This window comes from Mytilus edulis, chromosome 10 (assembly GCF_963676685.1).
Source record: "Mytilus edulis chromosome 10, xbMytEdul2.2, whole genome shotgun sequence".
Taxonomy (NCBI): Eukaryota; Metazoa; Mollusca; class Bivalvia; order Mytilida; family Mytilidae; genus Mytilus; species Mytilus edulis.
In genome coordinates, this window is record NC_092353.1 from 44,140,793 (window position 1) to 44,162,955 (window position 22,163).

Sequence of the window (22,163 nt, forward strand, 5' to 3'; positions counted from 1 at the left end):
CAAATCATAAATATTTTAAATATATAGTTCATCACTTTAATTGTATCAAGGCTGCTTCAGGAAAATCTTGATGAAACCTACAAAGCAGTGATTTTGACCTTTATTGCAATATTCTACGGTTACCCCCTTTTCAGAGTTACTTTGCAAGTTATATATATTGTTACAATGATGATTTAATCTCTCATACTATTATTATTTAATTTAATTTGTAAATATGTGAACAAATGATCACAATTAAATGATGATGATAAAATCCTTTACTAAGTTAACTTGAAACATATTTTTTGCATCTATACCATATTGTTTAGTTTATTGTGCAGTCTATCAAATGTCTACAATAAATACATATTTTGTCACTAGAAAATTTTTACCAGTTCTGATCTGTCCATCAGCCTGCAACACAACTCTGGATCTGAGATCACTCATGACAAGTGTCTGATGTGTCTCACTGATTCCTAGTTCCCATGGTAACCCAGCATTCTTTATCCCTGTCCAGCTACTTGCACCAGTACCACCATCGTGACCAGATATTGTTATGTGCTCTGATTTACCCTATCATAATTATAATTTAAAAGATATTGCAAATGAACTGTATAAATGAAAGAATACAATGAACTTTACTGAATATGCTGTCCTACAATTAAATTAACTTTAAATATTTGAAAATAACACTCAACAAATTTCTGTGAGTTTCTGGATAAATCTTTATCAGGAACTAAATATATTTAAACTTAAAAAAAAACCATAGATATGCTGTGTCAAAATAGCTTAAAAATTCCCATGTCTACCAGGTTTTTTTAAAATTTCTCTTAAAATGTGGAATTTGCATCCTGTCTTTAAAAAATCTATACATCCATCACAATTCCTCACAATAGTTGAAACAATACAAACATTTCTGAATTTACAATAGTCCATAATGCTATCATTCCTCCACTAAAATTACAAAATTACAAAGTCACAGATTTTATTTTTTTTAAGAAACCAGTACTTACCTTGGCCACCCCAGCTGCGATAATTCCTACACCCACTTCTGATACCAACTTTACACTTATACGTGCTTCTGGGTTAGAACATTTCAGATCATAAATTAGCTGTAAAATACGAATTGTTCTATTCAGGATATAGTTGATGGAAGTAATACAAATACATATATATATATGAATATATCCTACATTTGTATCAGCTTTTTCTGTTTCTGTTTCATTTTTTTTTAAATTTAATTAAGAATTTTTAGGTTTGTTTTATTGATTTTATTAATTTCTAATCATGATTTTAAAATATGCAATATTTAAGGAATGACTATAATATTTTTTCTGTCTATGAAGAAATAACATAACAAATGTGTTGCACACTGAAGGGGGTCTCATTGGGGGGGTTCTGATCCCGGATCCCGCTTACTGTTTTGTCAGATTCCCTTATCCTGCTTACACTATGTACGTAAGCAGTTCTCATTTATTTGTGAATTCCAATGTCCCGCTAGACTTCATTTCCCGTTTTCACGGCACAATAATTTGACTTTCACATGTCACACTAACAAAAAGTCGGCAATCCAGCGTCATGCTTAGACCCCAATGAGACCCACACTGAATAACCTGTGTATTTCGAATACAAAAATATTACTATACAGTCATTTCTTACAAATTAAATCTAAATTTCATTTTAAACCAGAGTAAACCATGAAAAAACGTTGATCACGTCACAGTCACGGTCACATGACATAATTATGTCTATGAGTTGATAAACAAAACAATGTGTAACAATCAGAAGATGCATTACATCCAAAATTAAATTATTTGCTGATGGACATTATTTAGCCATTAATCAATCCATTAATCTTTTATTATACATTAAGCTGGGCTGATTAAAATAAATCCATTTTTTCACTACCTCCACCAAAACCTCTTAAATTGTTTGTGTTTATTTATATTATAGCAGTAAAACAAAATTACCTCTGCCAGATCTTCAATGGAATAAATATCATGATGAGGTGGAGGACTGATAAGTCCTACTCCTGGTATGGAGTGTCTTGTTGTCGCTATTTCCTTTGACACCTGAAATTTAAAAAAATACTGATTAACATATGATTGGTATTATGTGATGAAGTGCTATCTATGTTCAAACCAATAATAAAGAATGCATTGTCCTTGCTATAGTTATAGACATGTATAAAATATCCCTCTTGAATATGCAAGAAAGCTGCTGAGAATGGCATAACAATCAAGAATGGCTTTATTTTTCAGTATTTTGGAAGTTTCCATGGTAGGAACCCTTTGCTTTGTAATCTTTTAACAATGTAATTCTCTTCCAATTCCAGGCTAAGCTCCTTGCCCTTTTCTACCTTATGTCATCTAAACTCTATTTTTGTGGAGAGTGCTTACATAGGCCTGTTGCCCAATCCAATTTAATTTATTTGAATGAAATCATGTTTTTCTCCCCAAGGCCATCTTACCTTATGTCCTGGCAATTCTCCACCCTCTCCTGGCTTAGCTCCTTGTGCCATCTTTATTTGAAGTTCATCAGCATTGGCTAGGTATGAACTGGTAACTCCAAACCTTCCAGAGGCTACCTGTTAACAAACAACAAAAAGTAAGATTAAAAATCTGTTGAATTTAGAATCAATTTTTCATTTTGAAGAAGACAAATTAAATAATTGAGAAGACATATGTTTTAATCAAAATTTAATATAAAACTTAACACTGTGAATCTAGGTATTCGTTTTCAAATGCTTGTTTTATAATAAAAGTCAATCTGACTTTTCTGTAATTTATGCAGCTACTTGACATAGGTTATTTTTCTTGAAACATAAAACAACTGCTCATTTTGTACCCATTCCTTTAATATCCTAATTTGCAATTCATATTTGAACTTTTGATCACAGAGCATTCCTATTCCAACCTGTATATTAAGTGCTCCTTACCTGTTTGATCTTTGACCTTTTGTTAAACATAGGATCTTCATTGAGATATCTTTCAGCGTCCTCCCCACCTTCACCTGTGTTTGATTTCCCTCCAGCCCGGTTCATAGCTATTGCTAAAGTGGTGTGAGCCTCTATAGATAAACTACCAAAACTCATGGCACCTATAAAACAAAAAAACATAATAAGCTGAAAATACAAATTCAAATCACATATTTAAAAATACTGTAAATTCAGAAATTGTTGCATGCATCTACTGTTTTGACTGTTCTACAGTAAGGGCTATTCCAGAAAAAAATGTATGGAGGGGTTGGAAGGCAGTTTTTGTCAGCACCCGCCACCCAGACAATTGTAATTGAGAATTATAGTGCATTATAGTGTGAAAAATTGCTCTGATACCCATCACCCATGTATTATTAATATAATGTACCTTCCAACCCCCCCCCCCCCCATACATTTTTTCTGGAATAGCCCTAACTTGAATGCAAGATTAATTTCTTTTCACCAAATAATTTTATTAAAATTTAAAATGAGTTTTTATTTTTGCAAAACTACATGTAATACTTTTTTTGTTGACATAAAGTTTCCCTAAAATGACAAATTTCTGTTAGTTTACAATACACCCTGCCCCAAAAAAATAAAATTACATGGAATATATTCATCATTATCTATCAAGGAATTAGAGGTTAATTAGCTAAATAGTCCTGAATATAAATGAATAAATTTCCTCTTGTCATGTGGCAAACAAAAGTCAATCAACAAGTGAAACTGCGAGCTACTGCTCACTGATGATACCCCCGCCGCATATTAATATTAATAGTGTAAAAATATGCAAGTGTTCGGTAAACAGGAAGTTGTCGAGTGATGAATCTGAAAACGCATCACACGGTATAGCTGACTTATATAAATCCTGAAACCAAATTTCAGAAATCCTTGTATTGTAGTTCCTGAGAAAAATGTGACGAAAATTTTCAACTTGGATATCATGTGTAAAATCATACAAGTGTTCGGTAAACAGGAAGTTGTCAAGTGATCAATCTGAAAACGCATCACACGGTATAGCTGACTTAGATAAACCCTGAAACCAAATTTCAGAAATCCTTGTATTGTAGTTCCTGAGAAAAATGCCACGAAAAATATTCATGGGACGGACTGACTGACTGACTGATGGACTGACGGAAGGACAGACAGAGGTAAAACAGTATACCCCCCCCTTTTTTAAAGCGGGGGTATAATTAAACTGCCAGAAAGGATAAGTTATTGTCCCATCTGTTGCTATTATTTCCCATTAAGGATCCAAAATAACATTTCAGATATACTGACATTAAAAGTTTGTGCATGAAAAATCTTATTTTGATTGTGAAATAAGTTTACCTGTACAGAATCGTTTAACAATTTCTTTGGCTTCTTCCACTTCTGATATATCTATGGGATTATCACCAAATATAAAGTCCATCTGTCCTCGTAAGGAACATTTCTGTGTACTCTCCTGAGAAGATTCTTTGAATCTATCATAAGCATCTGTGTTATTGTTCTTGGCAGCATCCTTAAAGTAGAAATTTTATTAAACTCAACACAGATACCAGGATTTCGTCTACAAAAGACTCATCAGTGACGCTTGAATAAAAAAATGTTAAAACTGCCAAATAAAGTACGAAGTTGAAGAGTATTGAGAACCAAAAATTCATAAAAGTTTTGCCAAATACAGCTATGGTAATCTATTCCTGAGGTAACTGACATTAATAAAAGTAAATCTTATAACCAGTAGACAGACCAAAATTAATCTCAAACATATTTGGAATATTCTTTTGCAGTATTTTTTTTTCAAAATTAACATGTATCTTTGGTTTTTCCTAAATTGGAATTGGGGAATATTCAAAACTATATCAAATTACACTGTGTGTTTAGCTGGTTCTAATTTTGACATAAAAGAAATGCCTGTGTTACTGATTAATTATGTTCAGAAGAGTACAGCTATATTTCAGGGCCTTTTATAGCTGACTATGTGGTTTGGGTTTTGCTCATTGTTGAAGGGCGTACAGTGACCTATAGCTGTTAATTTCAGTGTCATTTGGTCTGTTGTGGAGAGTTGTCTCAATGGCTATCATATCTGTCTTCTTTTTTTATATATTTATTCTGACACTTCAAAATAAAGTATCTTAAATATTTAAATATCATTGATTAAATTGTAAAATCTGACCAATGGCAAACCTTACCTGTAGATTGGCTATAGTCATAGGGTCATTCATGTGCTTTTCTCCTCCATCTCTCCAATGGTAAAGACCTGGATTCATCACAACTTGATTGTCACAATTTCTCTCTTCATATGCCAACTGATGTCTGTTGAATGTCTGAAAATAAAAAACTTATATTTCAGAGGGCTTTGATATTCTTTTTTTTTTTAAATATTGTTTTCGGTTCTCATGCATTTCTATCTGTTTTAATCCTGGATACAGAAAAACTTTTCCTAGTTTCTTTTTTAACTTTGTTAATAAAGTATTCCCAAGAACAGAGTGAAACTTTGGGTTTGCTTTATTTACCAGTACTGAGTAGAAAGCACTGAAGTTTTAATATGTACTGTGGACTCATTTATTTTCATGGGTATCAATTTTCATGGATTGCTGAAAACTTTTTTTTTCTTTTATAAAAACTTGCATGTTTGTGCATATTTTATTACATGATTTTCAGAATCTCTGTATACAACGTCTATTGAAAATATGTTATTTGTTGAACATTTGAACCCAGAAAACCCATGATGTTGGTATCAATTGTTCATTCTTCAACTATTTGTGTACAATATTCAATACCTCCTTTGCCAGTTCTTTGAAAGTGCAACCTCCTATGCGAGATGCTGTACCCTCAAAACACATATCAATCACTTCCTTGTGTAGACCAACTGCTTCAAATATCTGAGCTCCCTAAAAGCAGAAAAACAAATTCAAGTTTTAACCCAATATTTTTATCATTTACTATTAAACCTTAAGAAAAAGGCTTTGAACATTGTCACATTTTCTTTAAATGATAATTATAATAAGAAAATTCTTGTTTTTACAATTAATCCACCTCATACATATTATTACTTCACTAAATTTTGTTTTCATGAATGAAGTTTCATTTGAAGATCAGCCAAAATAAAATCACCATAAATAATATAGTACAGTTTGTAATACTTAGATATCTTGTAACTGTGACGTGTTGAGATTCCCATTTTAGCCATGACCTTTGATATTCCCCTAGCATTAAGGTTTATAATACTTATATACCTTGTAACTGTGAAGTGTTGAGATTCCCATTTTAGCCATGACCTTAGATATTCCCCTAGCACAAGCATCCCTGTAGTTGGTATAGATTTCATGATCAGACAATGGAGGGTCTAGAAGTCCATCTTCTCTGACTCGTTTTATTGTCTCAAATACAAGGTAAGGACAAATAGCATCTAATCCATAACCCAGAAGGGTACACAAGTGGTGAACCTCTCTGAAAAAGAAATGGAAAGAATGAAATAATAGTGGTAATTTAATACAGACTTTGAGGGCATTCTTAACATTCTTATCAAAAACCCAAGTACTATTTTGTGCAAGTTCAACTTCATCACCAATTTTGAATAAACTGATTGCAGTATAAATTCAACATAGGACTGATTTCAATTTATAGTATATATTTCCAACACTGCATCTTTGAGCATTAGCAGCAACATACAAAGAAAATATTCTAATATTGAAACAATCTCTATTTTCTTATTTCCAAAATAATTAAAGGCAGATAATGCTGAAGTTCTCCTGTAATGGTTTTGTTTACTTTTTTTTTTTTTAAAGATTTTAAAATGATTTGAATTAAATTTAACTGAACAAGTGAAACTGTGAGTGACTGCTCACTGATGATACCCCTGCAAAATATTTTAGTAAACAGGAAGTTGTTAAGTGGTTAATCTGAAAACACATCACATGGTATAGCTAACTTATATAAACATTGAAACCAAATTTTCTGAAATCCTTGTATTGTAGTTCCTGAGAAAAATGTGATGAAAATATTCATGGGATGGAGCGACTGACGGAAAGATGGACAGACAGAGGTAAAACAGTAAACCACCACTTTTTTCTAAGCTGGGTATAATTAATTCAAAAGAATATACAATTTTTAATACACTAACACAGAGAAAGCCAATATGAAAACTGTAGTTGTAGAAATCCTCAATGTATATTCTTACCTAGCCTCTCCTGTCTCCAGTATGATTCCAACCTTTAACCTCAGTGTCTTTTCAATCAGGTGGTGATGTACAGCACCAACAGCTAACAAACTCCTGTTAAATATATTTGAAAGTAAGGAATATGTTTTAATTCATGGCATAAATATTTCATTGGGTTTGTGTTTTCCTAAGTTATGTAACTTTGTCATTTCTTACCCCAAAAAATGAAGTCTTAATATTAATAAAAAAATCTTTCGCAATAACTATAGAATTACCATTGTAGAAGCTATTAAAAGCCATAATAGAACTTACGGTACAGGCACATGGTCCTTAGACGTCTTCCTGTCTGACAACAAGATAAGTTTGTAACCCTGGCTAGCAGCTTCCTCTGCTTCCTTCATGATTCTAGTTAGACAAGGAACCAGTCCTTCAAATCCAGCAGATACTGGATATACGATGTCTATTACCTTTGTCTGTAAAATAAGTTCTTTCCAATTTTTGATAATTTATGGCAATAAATAACAAATTAAAGAACAAATATTTCACTGTTAAACAATGTAGATTTTTTCAAAACTTTCACCAATTATGGAAGCAAACCAGTATATTTTGTAGACTTAGAGAGATATACGACACCTTCTATCTATTTTTTGTTCTAACTTATATTTGTTTTCTGTAATGCTATTTTTATACTTATATAAAAAAAAAATTGCTAAATGGTCTCTCATCATATTTACGACTTCTTCTAACAACTGTTGCTTATACTATTAGTTCCAAACCAACAATATGTCAAATCAAAATGAAATAAGTATTTGTGTATATGTTTAATGACATTTGTTCAATGCAAACTAAAGTTAGAGAACTGAATACAATTTTGAGATGTATGTACAGAAAGACAAGGGTAAACCTTAATGCAGAGGTGGCATAAAAATTAATCATCAGTAGTAACTGTACCTTCCATCCATTATGATCCACATATTTAAGAACCTCAAGGTCAGGCAATGACAGAATAGGTTGTTCCAGCCAGATCCTTTGACATTGTTGTTCACTGGGCTCCAATATATTAGCTTCTGGTCCTATTGGACAAGCCTACAATAAAATATTTGTTTCGATCAAAGCACATAATCTGTATCATGAATGCTCATTTTTATGTTAATTGAAAACATATCCAGCTTTGATTACAGTTAATATTCACTTAGGTTTTTAGTAAAAGTATCTCAGCAAGAAAACAAGCTACAATACAATCCTGGTAACAGAATTATTTTTTACAAATTCTCCTCCTTAAAAATACTTCCACTTAAAAGTCTTTTATTTTTGGGAAAACATAATGCCCCCTAATATTTGCATGAATTAAGCTTAGTACAGCTAATTCCTATTTTCAATCATTTAACATTTACAAATTATTTTTCTTGTATTGAAAATTTAAATATAATGCATGTGTATTAACTCTTACCAATGACATGACAATCTTCTCTCTGAATGGATCTATAGGTGGATTAGTAACCTGGGCAAACAACTGCTTAAAATAGTCAAATATAAGTGGATTGTACTTTGACAGGCAGGCAAGTGGAGCATCATTACCCATGGAGCCTAATGCCTCTTTCCTGCAATAAATAGCAAAATTGTAACTTTTAATTGTAATTTTTAAGAGTGTTTTTTCTTGTTCTATTCTATTTGTTTACATGAAATCATCCATCAATTTCCTCAATAAATATTTTTCTAAGGCTAAGAATTTGAAGTGTATATATTTTGAAAACAGATTATGTGTATGTTCTTTTTGGACGGGCCTTATTTGATGGTGTTACATCTTACAAAGTTTATCAAAAGTTTCTTTGCAAAGAAATTCACTCAAGCCAGTGCTAGGGGAGTCTTAATCTTGCAGTGAGGTGAGAGGTTTTTATTTGGTCCATGTTGAAGTCTCATTGAGATGAAGAACAGCAATGCAAGCACTGTCCCTTTGCTTTTTGGCTGTTTTTTGCTGTGACTTGCTTGAATTTGTGTCAGGGATAGATACCCCCTATCCTTTGATTTTCTATTACAAATAGCAATATTGATTCATTTCATTAAAACAAAGTTTCACAAAATATGTAAATGTACTCTGGTAGACAGCATGCAAAATAATATGAACAAGTAGTCATGTGACATATACATGTATGTCTTGTATAAATGTGATATCATAATTACTCAAAATAAAGGACAAAAACTACCAAATTCAATTATGAATTCGAAAATTAAAAATTCTACAAAATGTCAACAATGAAAAAAAACTTACTTGTCTTTAACCATGGGCAGGATCAGTAAGTTGACAATTTCCACCGAGAATCCATGCAATGATAATCTAGGATCTTCTTCCATCCAGCCACCATGTTCTGACTTAACACGTGTGACTGGTACCCTGACTACTTTCTTCTGATCATGTACAGCTCTCAGTTCTTTTATTGTCACAGTCTGAAATATCCAGGAATAATAATAATTATTCAATTTAAGAAACTTGCAAACAAGCATATCAAAAACATACATTGTTCAACCATGAAATGGTAACCGGTATATGCTCTTTTGTCTGGTTGTTGTCTCTTGGACACATTCCCCACTTCAATTCTCAATTTTATTCTACCATCATTATTGTGAGCTAAGAATTACAAATGTATTAACAATATATTTATCACAGGAATGTTGACATCAAAAGTTTATACAATATTTAAGATCATTTCACTTATTCATTAATCTATATAGCTAGGTGTTTAAGTTAAATATTTGCTGAAAACAGAATCCAGAATTGCATTTTGATATAAGTGGTTTTTGGTCTGATCAGACTTTCTAAGGGCATATAACACATTTTTCCTGACAAAATTTGATCAATCTGAATCTTTTCAGTTTTAGATAAAAATGTCAAAAATTTATTGATGTTGATGGAAAACACATACCTAAAGTTATTTTTAATATCAAGGAGATTGATGAAATACAAATTTCTCATTCCCTCCCCTTCGTACCATAAGTTTCAATTTTAAATATCCGCTACACATATTTTCTTTAAAAAGTTGATCAGGAAAAGACAATTTATATTTATTACTCTTGACCATAAGATAATTTCTTGACCATAAGATTATTTGATAGGTACCTGTTGTAACCATTTTGCTACTGGTCTCAGATTTGCCATATCTGCTTTCAGTACATCATCATTCATAAAAACTTTCTTTTTGGTGTCGACCAACAACATCCTGCCAGGTTTAAGACGACCTTTCTGTAGAACCTCTGATGGGTCTATATCAACAACTCCTACTTCACTAGACATGTACATATGGTTGGACTTGGTCACATAGAACCTAGATGGACGTAGACCATTTCTGTCCAGAGTAGCTCCAATAAACCTACCATCAGTAAATGTCAACAAGGCTGAAACAGAATAATTATGTTGACATCCAAAACTTATCTATATATGAATAATACTTCTTACAGTTAAGCTTACACTAAGAAAACATTTGAAGAGGTGCAAGATTTTTTTTTATGGGGGGGGGGGATACATATTTGTAGATTTTATTTAAAGCAGTCAAATTTATTTCCTTAACAGCTTTATTCATACAATCCTTAGTTCTTTTTCTAGAAGCAAGGAAACTTGATTCAGGAAAACATCCACTGAATACTGCTAGAAGGCACTTACTCTTGATAAAGTAGTTATTCACATTCCCCATTTCCATTCTCAATTTTAGTTAAAACTCTCATATTAGTGCGATAATATTTTAATGGAACAGAACTCATTGTCATTCATTCATTGATTTATTTAATTTCAAATAACTTAACATTACCTGGTCCATCCCAGGGCTCCATAGCATAGGCGCTCCACCTGTAATAGTCCTTCTTCTCCTTGGTCATTATATTGTCATTCTGCCAGGCTTCAGGTACCATAGCCATCACAGCCTAATGATATAAAAAAAACAATGTTACAATACAAGACACCCTATTCATTTTCTGGTCATCCAATCACAGCTTTTCAAGTCACAATAGCTTTGGCAAGTTTTTATTTTGAAACTTTTATAATATTTTAATATGAATTAAATATGGATCCAAACTATTCAACAGATTTAATTATGTTCTAATTGGTACTAATAAAAGTGAAATTTAGCTTAAATGACAACTTTCAAAATATATGCAATACTATCAAAGGAGTCTGCATATCAAGTTTTCTGCACATTAAAAGTCAGATATTTCTACATCTTTTTCTGTTCTAACTGATAAATTCAGGACAGAATTGACCATTTTATGAATGTTGACATTAATACCAAATTTTATGGTTAAAATCATTTTTAAAAATATTTCAACAAAATTAAACTACGTGTCCTGTAGTGTTTAACAGAAACACTTTTCGTATCTTTTCACATGGAGTGGCTCATATGCAGGAAATATCCAACATTTGATGTTAACAGAAAAGACATTGATTTTACACAACTCTTATACTTATCTTCAATAACTTTTTCTTCACTCAATGTCTATCTTTTGTATATTATTTTTAAACAATTGTGTGCACCAAAATGCAGTTTAATTGTAGACATTTTCCAACTAAGGTATAGTGATCTTCTATTCAGGAGATTGTTAAAGGGAGATTGAGTGGGGTTACCAAGGGGTAATTGCAAATGTTTTTCAGACAAGTAAGTACAGATTTTTATATAAAATTCATTTAAGTACCTCAGGTAGTTCTCTTCCTCCAGCAAAACAAAGAAATTCCAGTACATTGTCCACACAGCCAGAGTCTGACTGGGCCTTTTCTACAACAGGATAGAGCAGATTTAACTTGTCTCCAAACTTTTCACTGTGCATCACTCCTTCTCTGGCCCTCATTAGATTCCTGTTGCCTCTTAGTGTGTTTATTTCTCCATTGTGGGCAAGATATCTGCAGAAACATTATACAGTTTAGCTGGGGTTCGTGTTGCTTAGTTATCTAGTTTTCTATGTTGTGTTTTGTATACTATTATTTGTCTGTTTGTCTTTGTCTTTTTTAAGCCATGGCGTTGTCAGTTTATTTTTTTATCTATGAGTTTGAATGTCCCTCTGGTATCTTTCGCCCATCTTTTACAGTAAATTTCAATGAGAATGCAATAAAAAAAACTTTACAGTTCAGAGACTGAACATTTATCAAAAGACCCTGGAATAAATAATTTTTCATCAAACCACAAAAACAGGAATGGTCAAAGGTAACTTTCACAGTAACTATCATTTCCATAAAGTATGTTACTTCAAAATAATTCTATTATTAATTGATATTGACAAACATATGCAAGGAGGTTTATAGCATAACCAGATTTTTTTTAAGGATTACTGGTAAACCACTTTTTTTCATCTGGTGAAATTACACAAACTTAACTGTTCGAAAATGATAAAAAAATTTAAACATTTGTTTTAGGTTATCTCCCTTAGACTGTTGATATTTGTACATACCTCATTGGATGGGCTCTTTCCCAGCTTGGAAATGTATTTGTTGAAAACCTGCTGTGAACCAAAGCCAAATGAGTTAAGAACTCTGGATTTATCAGGTCTTTGTAATACTTCCATAGCTGACTGGTGTTGAACAGTCCCTGAAAAAAGTTTGTATAATAAATGAATGACCTTGTAAATAAATTCAGATCCTATTCTGACATAAGACTTGGACTTCTTTTAAACTGAGTTTTAATGTGTGTATTTCAGGATGTTTGTTTTTTCTACATTGGCTGGAGGTAAAAGGAGAAAGATTTGATCTTAAAATACATGTTTAACCCCGCCACATTTTTCTAGCTGTATTGAAGACCCATTTAAATTTGTGGCCTTAAGCTGTTTTCTGCTTTTTGGTCACGTTGTTATCTCTTTGATCCAGCCTTTTTCCATTCTCAATTTTATCCTTGGCAAATGAATAGCAGTATAAATAAATTACTTTATAATATAAATGTATAACCCTGTATAACCCAACCCTTTAAATTAATTACTTTGTTTAAGGATGTACACCTCTGAGGAGCCAAATATTTCTAGAATTAAACTTTTTTTCTTAACCAGATTTTTGGGTTTATAAGACTGTAACAAAATAATTGGTGAAGAAAAATTATATGGTGGTGCACTTCTTTTTTTGCTACGGCCCTTTGAAAATGCCCAATATTGATGATTTTCCTACTTTTCATCGATTTTTACCTATTTTTGGGCTATTATCTTTAAAAAAATCATAGTTCCACAATTAAACTTTTTTTCATACTTTCTATAAAGATGAAGTGGACCAATCTGAATAAATTGTACTTAAAAAAAACTATATGTAGGTGTTAATATAAGAAAGTTTTATAATATTTTGACGCTTTTTTGTGTAAAATTTACCATGATGTCAATTTTGTATTTTTGTAATTTTTCTCAGTTTTAAGAACAAAAATGCATATTATTTCAACTTTTTTGTTATAAATGATCGAAAAAAAACATATCTAAGTAATTTGAAGAGACCAAAATGATATGGGATGTACATGATTCTTGTTAAATAATTTTTGTATCCCTCACCCATTTTCCCAAAATTTTGGCCAAAAATACTGACTTGATTGGTCGTAAAATTTGAAAACTGGATTACTCAAAAACCGTTCATTGCAAATACACAATTTTTTCAAAGAGTTATGTTTAATTATAATATTATTAAAATTCATTGATATTTTTCACTTGTATCACATGTTTTGGAAATAATTCAAGAACGAGATTTCAACAAGACTGAGCGAGACTGAAAAGTCAGAAGAATACATCCTTAAGTGAATTACTTTGTAAATGATAGTTTGTGGAGATAGATTACAGAAGTAGAATCTCAATCCACATTCAGGTATCTGATTAGTACTATACTAGTAAGTGAATTACCTTGTAAATGATAGTTTGTGGAGATAGATTACAGAAGTAGAATCTCAATCCACGTTCAGGTATCTGATGAGTACTATACTTGTAAATGAATTACCTTCTAAATTATAGTTTGTGGAGATAGATTACAGAAGTAGAATCTCAATCCACATTCAGGTATCTGATGAGTACTATACTTGTAAATGAATTACCTTGTAAATGATAGTTTGTGGAGATAGATTACAGAAGTAGAATCTCAATCCACGTTCAGGTATCTGATGAGTACTATACTTGTAAATGAATTACCTTCTAAATTTTAGTTTGTGGAGATAGATTACAGAAGTAGAATCTCAATCCACGTTCAGGTATCTGATGAGTACTATACTTGTAAATGAATTACCTTGTAAATGATAGTTTGTGGAGATAGATTACAGAAGTAGAATCTCAATCCACGTTCAGGTATCTGATGAGTACTATACTTGTAAATGAATTACCTTCTAAATTTTAGTTTGTGGAGATAGATTACAGAAGTAGAATCTCAATCCACGTTCAGGTATCTGATGAAAACTATACTCGTAAGTGAATTACCTTGTAAATGATAGTTTGTGGAGATAGATTACAGAAGTAGAATCTCAATCCACGTTCAGGTATCTGATGAGTACTATACTTCCTCAGTAGGTACACCTGTAAATACAGAGAATAAATATTATCTGATCAGTAAGACACACATATAAACCAAATTAATTTGAGAAGACTATATTTCGCTTTTAACCCTTATCAGTAAATTTAGCTGCAGATAAAGGAGTAGGTTCAGTAAGACCCCTTTTTGGCCCCAAAATATAGCAGTTTTACAAAATTGTTAAAATGTAAACCTTTAGTTATCTTTTGGACAGTAGAATGCTTCTGCTACATAAATATGGGCTGTTTTTGACAATACAATGCACATATATCCGGTACTAGCACCATTAAGTCATGCTAAATTACTGAAATCCTCATAATTCTAGCATTTTAGTTAAATTTTAGACGAATTTCGTGTAAAACGAAAGTGGCTGCATTCGTGTTCATCCTTAATATTGAAATGTAAGTTGTATTTTATGATAATACATAACATATATAAAGTTTGAGGATGAACATGGATGCGGCCACTTTCATTTTTACCAAAAACCATCTGAAAAGTGACATTTTTCGGCATATTAGGTAGATTTTTCATATTTGAGCTTGAATCGGATCGTTTTTAATGACTAAATCTGTTAAAATCTTTCACATAAATTAATTAATTCAAATAAAATAGACACTTAAGTGTTTAAAAAGTGGTCAAAATCTTTCGTCAGATGAACCTGAAATTTGAGGCCAAAATCGGTCCTTACCGGACCTACTCCTTTCATGATTTTCAAGTTTGACTGGTGAAGGTTAATAAGGAAAGATCAAAATTTTTCATATTAACAATGATTTATATTCTCATTACTATTCTACTCATGAAAGTTGCAAAATAAAGCTTTCGCAAAAATAAGTTGGTTGAAAGTAATTTTTTGGCAATATGGAGTTACTCACAACTATATATCATTTTTGACGATTATTAAAAGTCTCACACCATGAGGAAATTGAAAATATATTATCCAGATGTTTTGTGAAAATTACATTTATTGTTACAGAAAACTTAATTTATATATATAGTTTACTCTTAATTCAGAAAGAAATTCACACCTGTCTTTCAAATTCTTTTGGATCCTCTTTACCAGTGACAAAAACCTGAAAAAGAAAGATGTTTTAGTTTTCCATTCTCTAGTAGGATAGTTAAGCCATCAACAGCATTCATAACAACTAGTCATCATCAAATCAAATTAATATACTTTTTTTTTTCTATAATTCTTTTTTAAATAATATGTTTTTGTCTCACAACATTAAATAATACACTGATGTGCATACACAAGTTTTATTCAGTTTCAATTTTTGAATGTGACCTATATTATATCACTAGCAATATATAACAATTCTTGCTCAATATTGGAGTATATCTGTATTTTTCATGTCAAAGGGTGTTTGCTGGTGTTGATGTTTTTATTAATATAAGCCAATGAATGTTTTTAGGAACAGTCTCTTTAACATATACCACATCTGCCATCATATTCATTATGCTCATATCTATTATGCATGTTTGGAAAAATTCATGTGCCCTCCAGAAAAATTTCCATTGACACAAATTTGACTTGAGTTACTTCCCTTTTATCACAATGCTGGGATGTTTAAGTGTGCATCAACCAAATTCAACTTGTACTGACCACTTTAGTTTAGACCAGGTGCTCCGCAGGGCACAGATTAATACGACTGCAGAAGTCCAACCCTGCACAGTTCGGGCAAGTATGGACACAACATTCAAGCTTGATACATTTCTGCATTTGGATTGTGATCAAATTTTTCACATAATTTCAGTTTCTGACACGAAACAAATGTCAAAATCTTACAAATCTATTGCACAATATTGTGCAATTAAAGATATCTTCTTCAAACTTTTCAAAAATTTGGAATTTGAGAAATTTGGAAAAAAAAAATTGAAAACTACCACCATCCCCTTTTTTTTGCAATTAGTCCAAAACCTGACATTTCTTTATACATTTTTAATTTACAAGTAGTGTGAGGGAGGTAAATCCGAACATACCTAACATTGTATGTTGAATGTTTTTGAGTTACCTCCATTACACTGCTTTTAAATTGTCTTAATTGTCCATTGACAAAAAACCTAATTTTTCCCCTTTTTTTGCCCCTAATTCCAAAACATTTTGAGCCATAACCCCCCAAAATCAATACTAACCATCCCTTCATGGTATGGAAACTTGTGGTATAATTTCAGAGAGATTCATACACTTAAACACAAGTTATTGTTTGAAAACTACAAAAATGCTTATTTTGGGCCCCCTTTTTTGCCCATAATTCCTAAACCTTTGGAACCATAACCCCCAAAATCAATCCAAACTTTTTAACTGTGGTATTAAACATTATGGTACAATTTCAGAGCAATTGAAATACTATTACACAAGTTGATATCCTGAAAGTAGAAAAATACTTGTTTCGGGCCCCTTTTGGGCCCTAATTCCAAAACGGTTTAGATCATTATCCCCAAAATCAATCCCAACCTTCCTTTTGAGGTATTGAACCTTTTCCTTAAATTTAATAGAGATCCATTCGCTTAAACTATAGTTATTGTCCGGACACCAAATGTGTCTTCAGACGACGCAGACGACGACAACGACGCAAACAACGACAAAGACGCTGACGACAACATCATACCATTATACAAACGCAAAATTTTTTTGCGGTCGTAATAAAAAAGGACTTTTCAAAACAATTATCATTTCTTGCTTAATTATAACTATCATCTAGCAAGGATCTCATATCAAATGTGTGTTTTAATTTGGTTAACAAAATAAGACATCAACAATTTAGAACTCCAAAATGGTGGCCAAGGAACAATATTAAACTCAAATTACCTCATTATTTGAAACCTATCTATAACTGTTCACATTTGGGCATAATCAATATCTAGGACAAGTAAACAACACAAATAAACCAAAAATCTGTTGCTGGGCATATATATCCATGTACATTTTCTAGCATTTCTAACACACCTTCCCCATTGAATTACATCGGACAATGATTTTACACACACACAGTAGTGAGGGAGAGACAGACAAGGTAACAAAACCATAGACTTTGTGCTTGTTAATATTTACAAAGTAAAAAAAAATAACTTTCATATACTGTGGATTCAATTATTTTCTTTGGTACCAACTTTCGTGGATTGCTGAAAACTTTCATATTTGTGGATATTTGATTTTCGTGGTTTAGCCAATCTCTGTATACAAAGCTTATGGAAAGAATGTTATTTGTTTAATATTTGAATTCGTGGTTCACCTGTATCCACGAAACCCATGAAAATTGGTATCAAACGAATAATTATGAATCCACAGTGAATGTATTAGTCCTTAATGGTGGATTCGAAACTAAAATAGTAAATATAAAATGATGCTGCATCTTCTCCAGAATAAGTGTGTAGAGCTTAGGTTAATGATATGCACTACATGATGTTAAGAAAATTTAGTGCAATATTTCAAAAACATACATATACTGATCCTTATTCAGATATCTGTTTGCCTAAAAGTCAGGTTAGATAAACCCTATTACAACCAAGACCAACTTACATATTGCTTAGGTAGCAATACACAGTTAGAAGTTTAGTTTCGCATTATGGCCCCTGTGAATTTTTTAAATATGAAAGTTTTTGTACAATAAAATTGATTTTTAGATAATTGAAGAATAATATAGCCTTCTTAGTGGGTTTATATGAACATTTTGATTATTTTTAACATGTTTTATAGGCCATTTATATGATTGACAGTCCGTATTTTCCTATCCGTACCGTTCATAGGTCCATAAATTATTGTAGTGTTTATCAACAAAGATTTTGCGCTCGATCTTTTCAATTCAATTTTATGGAAAAACGAGCAGATAAGCATATGATTTTTTTTGGACCACTTGATAGATATTAACCTATGGATTCAGGAAAGGTATCACTGTAATTGATTGAAATTTTCCTTTAGACCAAATTTTTGAGACTTTTGTGACATGTTCACCCCCCTTTTTTGCTATATTTTGTATCTAAGAAATGCAGATTGTTGCCATGGTTACACCCAAGAGGGATTATATTTCACCCTTATGACCATTAGAAATGAAATCTATGGAAGATTCTCTTTCTATAAGTATATACATGCATAACACACATATAAAGCCTTCTTTGTTAGACAGGAGGGGAAAGAGGATGTTTAAAAATTATGAGTGTCAATTTTAAGTTTTTTTCCTAACTGTGTATTGCTACCTTATGGCATTTGGCAAAGCAAAGAATTGCTTTTTTTAAGACAAATCATACCACAAATCTATTGATAATTAGGTTATAGATACAATGCTGAGGGAGAAACAACCTTTAGAATGACAATATATGTTAGTTTTGTTGTTTATTGTCCTTAGCAACCAATATAGACATTTTGACACAAAGACTTGGTTCCGTCATAAATTGATACTTTATTGGCTACCCCTTGGAAAAGAAGATTGCGCGTTATGTAGAAACCTTAGAAGGAAACGCTTTATATTTTTTCATGCGACTAAATCAAATTTATTATTTTAGCAAGTATAAAGTCACAATTTAGCATGAATTTAGCCTAAATTTTTTCCAGCTGTTATAAATGAATTCAGTATTTACTAAATTTTAACCAAGGCTTTGGTATGGTAATACACAACAAAATTGACATTCTAGAGCTTTAAAATAGCTTTAACTTGTATAATTTGTCTACTGTTAAGGTTAATTTAAGTTTTTAAACTAGAAAAGACAGGCTTAGAAGGTAAAGTTTTAGAAATTTGACTAAAAAAGGAGAAAATGCACTTTGACATGGCATGTTTCATAAAATCACTTTTTTGTTGCATTTCAGTGTCAACTGCTAACCTTCATAAAATATTTATTTCTGAACCGATTTTCAAAACTAGCAGGCCAATTTGCTCGTTTTAGCTAGTAGAAAACAGAAATCTATTTAAAGTGGAATTGGGAAAAAAATTGTTAATCCTTAAGGTAGCAATACACAGTTAGAAGTTTAGTTTCGCATTATGGCCCCTGTGAATTTTTTAAATATGAAAGTTTTTGTACAATAAAATTGATTTTTAGATAATTGAAGAATAATATAGCCTTCTTAGTGGGTTTATATGAACATTTTGATTATTTTTAACATGTTTTATAGGCCATTTATATGATTGACAGTCCGTATTTTCCTATCCGTACCGTTCATAGGTCCATAAATTATTGTAGTGTTTATCAACAAAGATTTTGCGCTCGATCTTTTCAATTCAATTTTATGGAAAAACGAGCAGATAAGCATATGATTTTTTTTGGACCACTTGATAGATATTAACCTATGGATTCAGGAAAGGTATCACTGTAATTGATTGAAATTTTCCTTTAGACCAAATTTTGGAGACTTTTGTGACATGTTCACCCCCCTTTTTTGCTATATTTTGTATCTAAGAAATGCAGATTGTTGCCATGGTTACACCCAAGAGGGATTATATTTCACCCTTATGACCATTAGAAATGAAATCTATGGAAGATTCTCTTTCTATAAGTATATACATGCATAACACACATATAAAGCCTTCTTTGTTAGACAGGAGGGGAAAGAGGATGTTTAAAAATTATGAGTGTCAATTTTAAGTTTTTTTCCTAACTGTGTATTGCTACCTTATGGCATTTGGCAAAGCAAAGAATTGCTTTTTTTAAGACAAATCATACCACAAATCTATTGATAATTAGGTTATAGATACAATGCTGAGGGAGAAACAACCTTTAGAATGACAATATATGTTAGTTTTGTTGTTTATTGTCCTTAGCAACCAATATAGACATTTTGACACAAAGACTTGGTTCCGTCATAAATTGATACTTTATTGGCTACCCCTTGGAAAAGAAGATTGCGCGTTATGTAGAAACCTTAGAAGGAAACGCTTTATATTTTTTCATGCGACTAAATCAAATTTATTATTTTAGCAAGTATAAAGTCACAATTTAGCATGAATTTAGCCTAAATTTTTTCCAGCTGTTATAAATGAATTCAGTATTTACTAAATTTTAACCAAGGCTTTGGTATGGTAATACACAACAAAATTGACATTCTAGAGCTTTAAAATAGCTTTAACTTGTATAATTTGTCTACTGTTAAGGTTAATTTAAGTTTTTAAACTAGAAAAGACAGGCTTAGAAGGTAAAGTTTTAGAAATTTGACTAAAAAAGGAGAAAATGCACTTTGACATGGCATGTTTCATAAAATCACTTTTTTGTTGCATTTCAGTGTCAACTGCTAACCTTCATAAAATATTTATTTCTGAACCGATTTTCAAAACTAGCAGGCCAATTTGCTCGTTTTAGCTAGTAGAAAACAGAAATCTATTTAAAGTGGAATTGGGAAAAAAATTGTTAATCCTTAAGGTAGCAATACACAGTTAGAAGTTTAGTTTCGCATTATGGCCCCTGTGAATTTTTTAAATATGAAAGTTTTTGTACAATAAAATTGATTTTTAGATAATTGAAGAATAATATAGCCTTCTTAGTGGGTTTATATGAACATTTTGATTATTTTTAACATGTTTTATAGGCCATTTATATGATTGACAGTCCGTATTTTCCTATCCGTACCGTTCATAGGTCCATAAATTATTGTAGTGTTTATCAACAAAGATTTTGCGCTCGATCTTTTCAATTCAATTTTATGGAAAAACGAGCAGATAAGCATATGATTTTTTTTGGACCACTTGATAGATATTAACCTATGGATTCAGGAAAGGTATCACTGTAATTGATTGAAATTTTCCTTTAGACCAAATTTTGGAGACTTTTGTGACATGTTCACCCCCCTTTTTTGCTATATTTTGTATCTAAGAAATGCAGATTGTTGCCATGGTTACACCCAAGAGGGATTATATTTCACCCTTATGACCATTAGAAATGAAATCTATGGAAGATTCTCTTTCTATAAGTATATACATGCATAACACACATATAAAGCCTTCTTTGTTAGACAGGAGGGGAAAGAGGATGTTTAAAAATTATGAGTGTCAATTTTAAGTTTTTTTCCTAACTGTGTATTGCTACCTTATGGCATTTGGCAAAGCAAAGAATTGCTTTTTTTAAGACAAATCATACCACAAATCTATTGATAATTAGGTTATAGATACAATGCTGAGGGAGAAACAACCTTTAGAATGACAATATATGTTAGTTTTGTTGTTTATTGTCCTTAGCAACCAATATAGACATTTTGACACAAAGACTTGGTTCCGTCATAAATTGATACTTTATTGGCTACCCCTTGGAAAAGAAGATTGCGCGTTATGTAGAAACCTTAGAAGGAAACGCTTTATATTTTTTCATGCGACTAAATCAAATTTATTATTTTAGCAAGTATAAAGTCACAATTTAGCATGAATTTAGCCTAAATTTTTTCCAGCTGTTATAAATGAATTCAGTATTTACTAAATTTTAACCAAGGCTTTGGTATGGTAATACACAACAAAATTGACATTCTAGAGCTTTAAAATAGCTTTAACTTGTATAATTTGTCTACTGTTAAGGTTAATTTAAGTTTTTAAACTAGAAAAGACAGGCTTAGAAGGTAAAGTTTTAGAAATTTGACTAAAAAAGGAGAAAATGCACTT

The 22,163-nt window shown here is 31.5% G+C and overlaps 1 protein-coding gene across 2 annotated transcripts in view; it reads right to left on the reverse strand.

Annotated features, from left to right (window-relative positions):
- LOC139491253 (uncharacterized) overlaps nt 1-22,163 on the reverse strand; it is a 69,522-nt gene that overhangs the window by 25,543 nt on the left and 21,816 nt on the right. For both annotated transcript variants that reach the window (XM_071278782.1, XM_071278783.1), the window contains 20 exons: nt 15,621-15,665; nt 14,505-14,600; nt 12,528-12,664; nt 11,778-11,982; nt 10,901-11,012; nt 10,216-10,490; nt 9,370-9,545; nt 8,551-8,701; nt 8,052-8,186; nt 7,413-7,573; nt 7,122-7,214; nt 6,178-6,391; nt 5,722-5,832; nt 5,131-5,265; nt 4,289-4,460; nt 2,918-3,078; nt 2,450-2,566; nt 1,950-2,051; nt 993-1,091; nt 372-552 (listed from right to left, as the gene is read on the reverse strand). In XM_071278782.1, the coding sequence (XP_071134883.1) occupies nt 372-552; nt 993-1,091; nt 1,950-2,051; nt 2,450-2,566; nt 2,918-3,078; nt 4,289-4,460; nt 5,131-5,265; nt 5,722-5,832; nt 6,178-6,391; nt 7,122-7,214; nt 7,413-7,573; nt 8,052-8,186; nt 8,551-8,701; nt 9,370-9,545; nt 10,216-10,490; nt 10,901-11,012; nt 11,778-11,982; nt 12,528-12,664; nt 14,505-14,600; nt 15,621-15,665 (2,878 nt within the window). The remainder of the gene's footprint in view (nt 1-371; nt 553-992; nt 1,092-1,949; nt 2,052-2,449; nt 2,567-2,917; nt 3,079-4,288; nt 4,461-5,130; nt 5,266-5,721; nt 5,833-6,177; nt 6,392-7,121; nt 7,215-7,412; nt 7,574-8,051; nt 8,187-8,550; nt 8,702-9,369; nt 9,546-10,215; nt 10,491-10,900; nt 11,013-11,777; nt 11,983-12,527; nt 12,665-14,504; nt 14,601-15,620; nt 15,666-22,163) is intronic.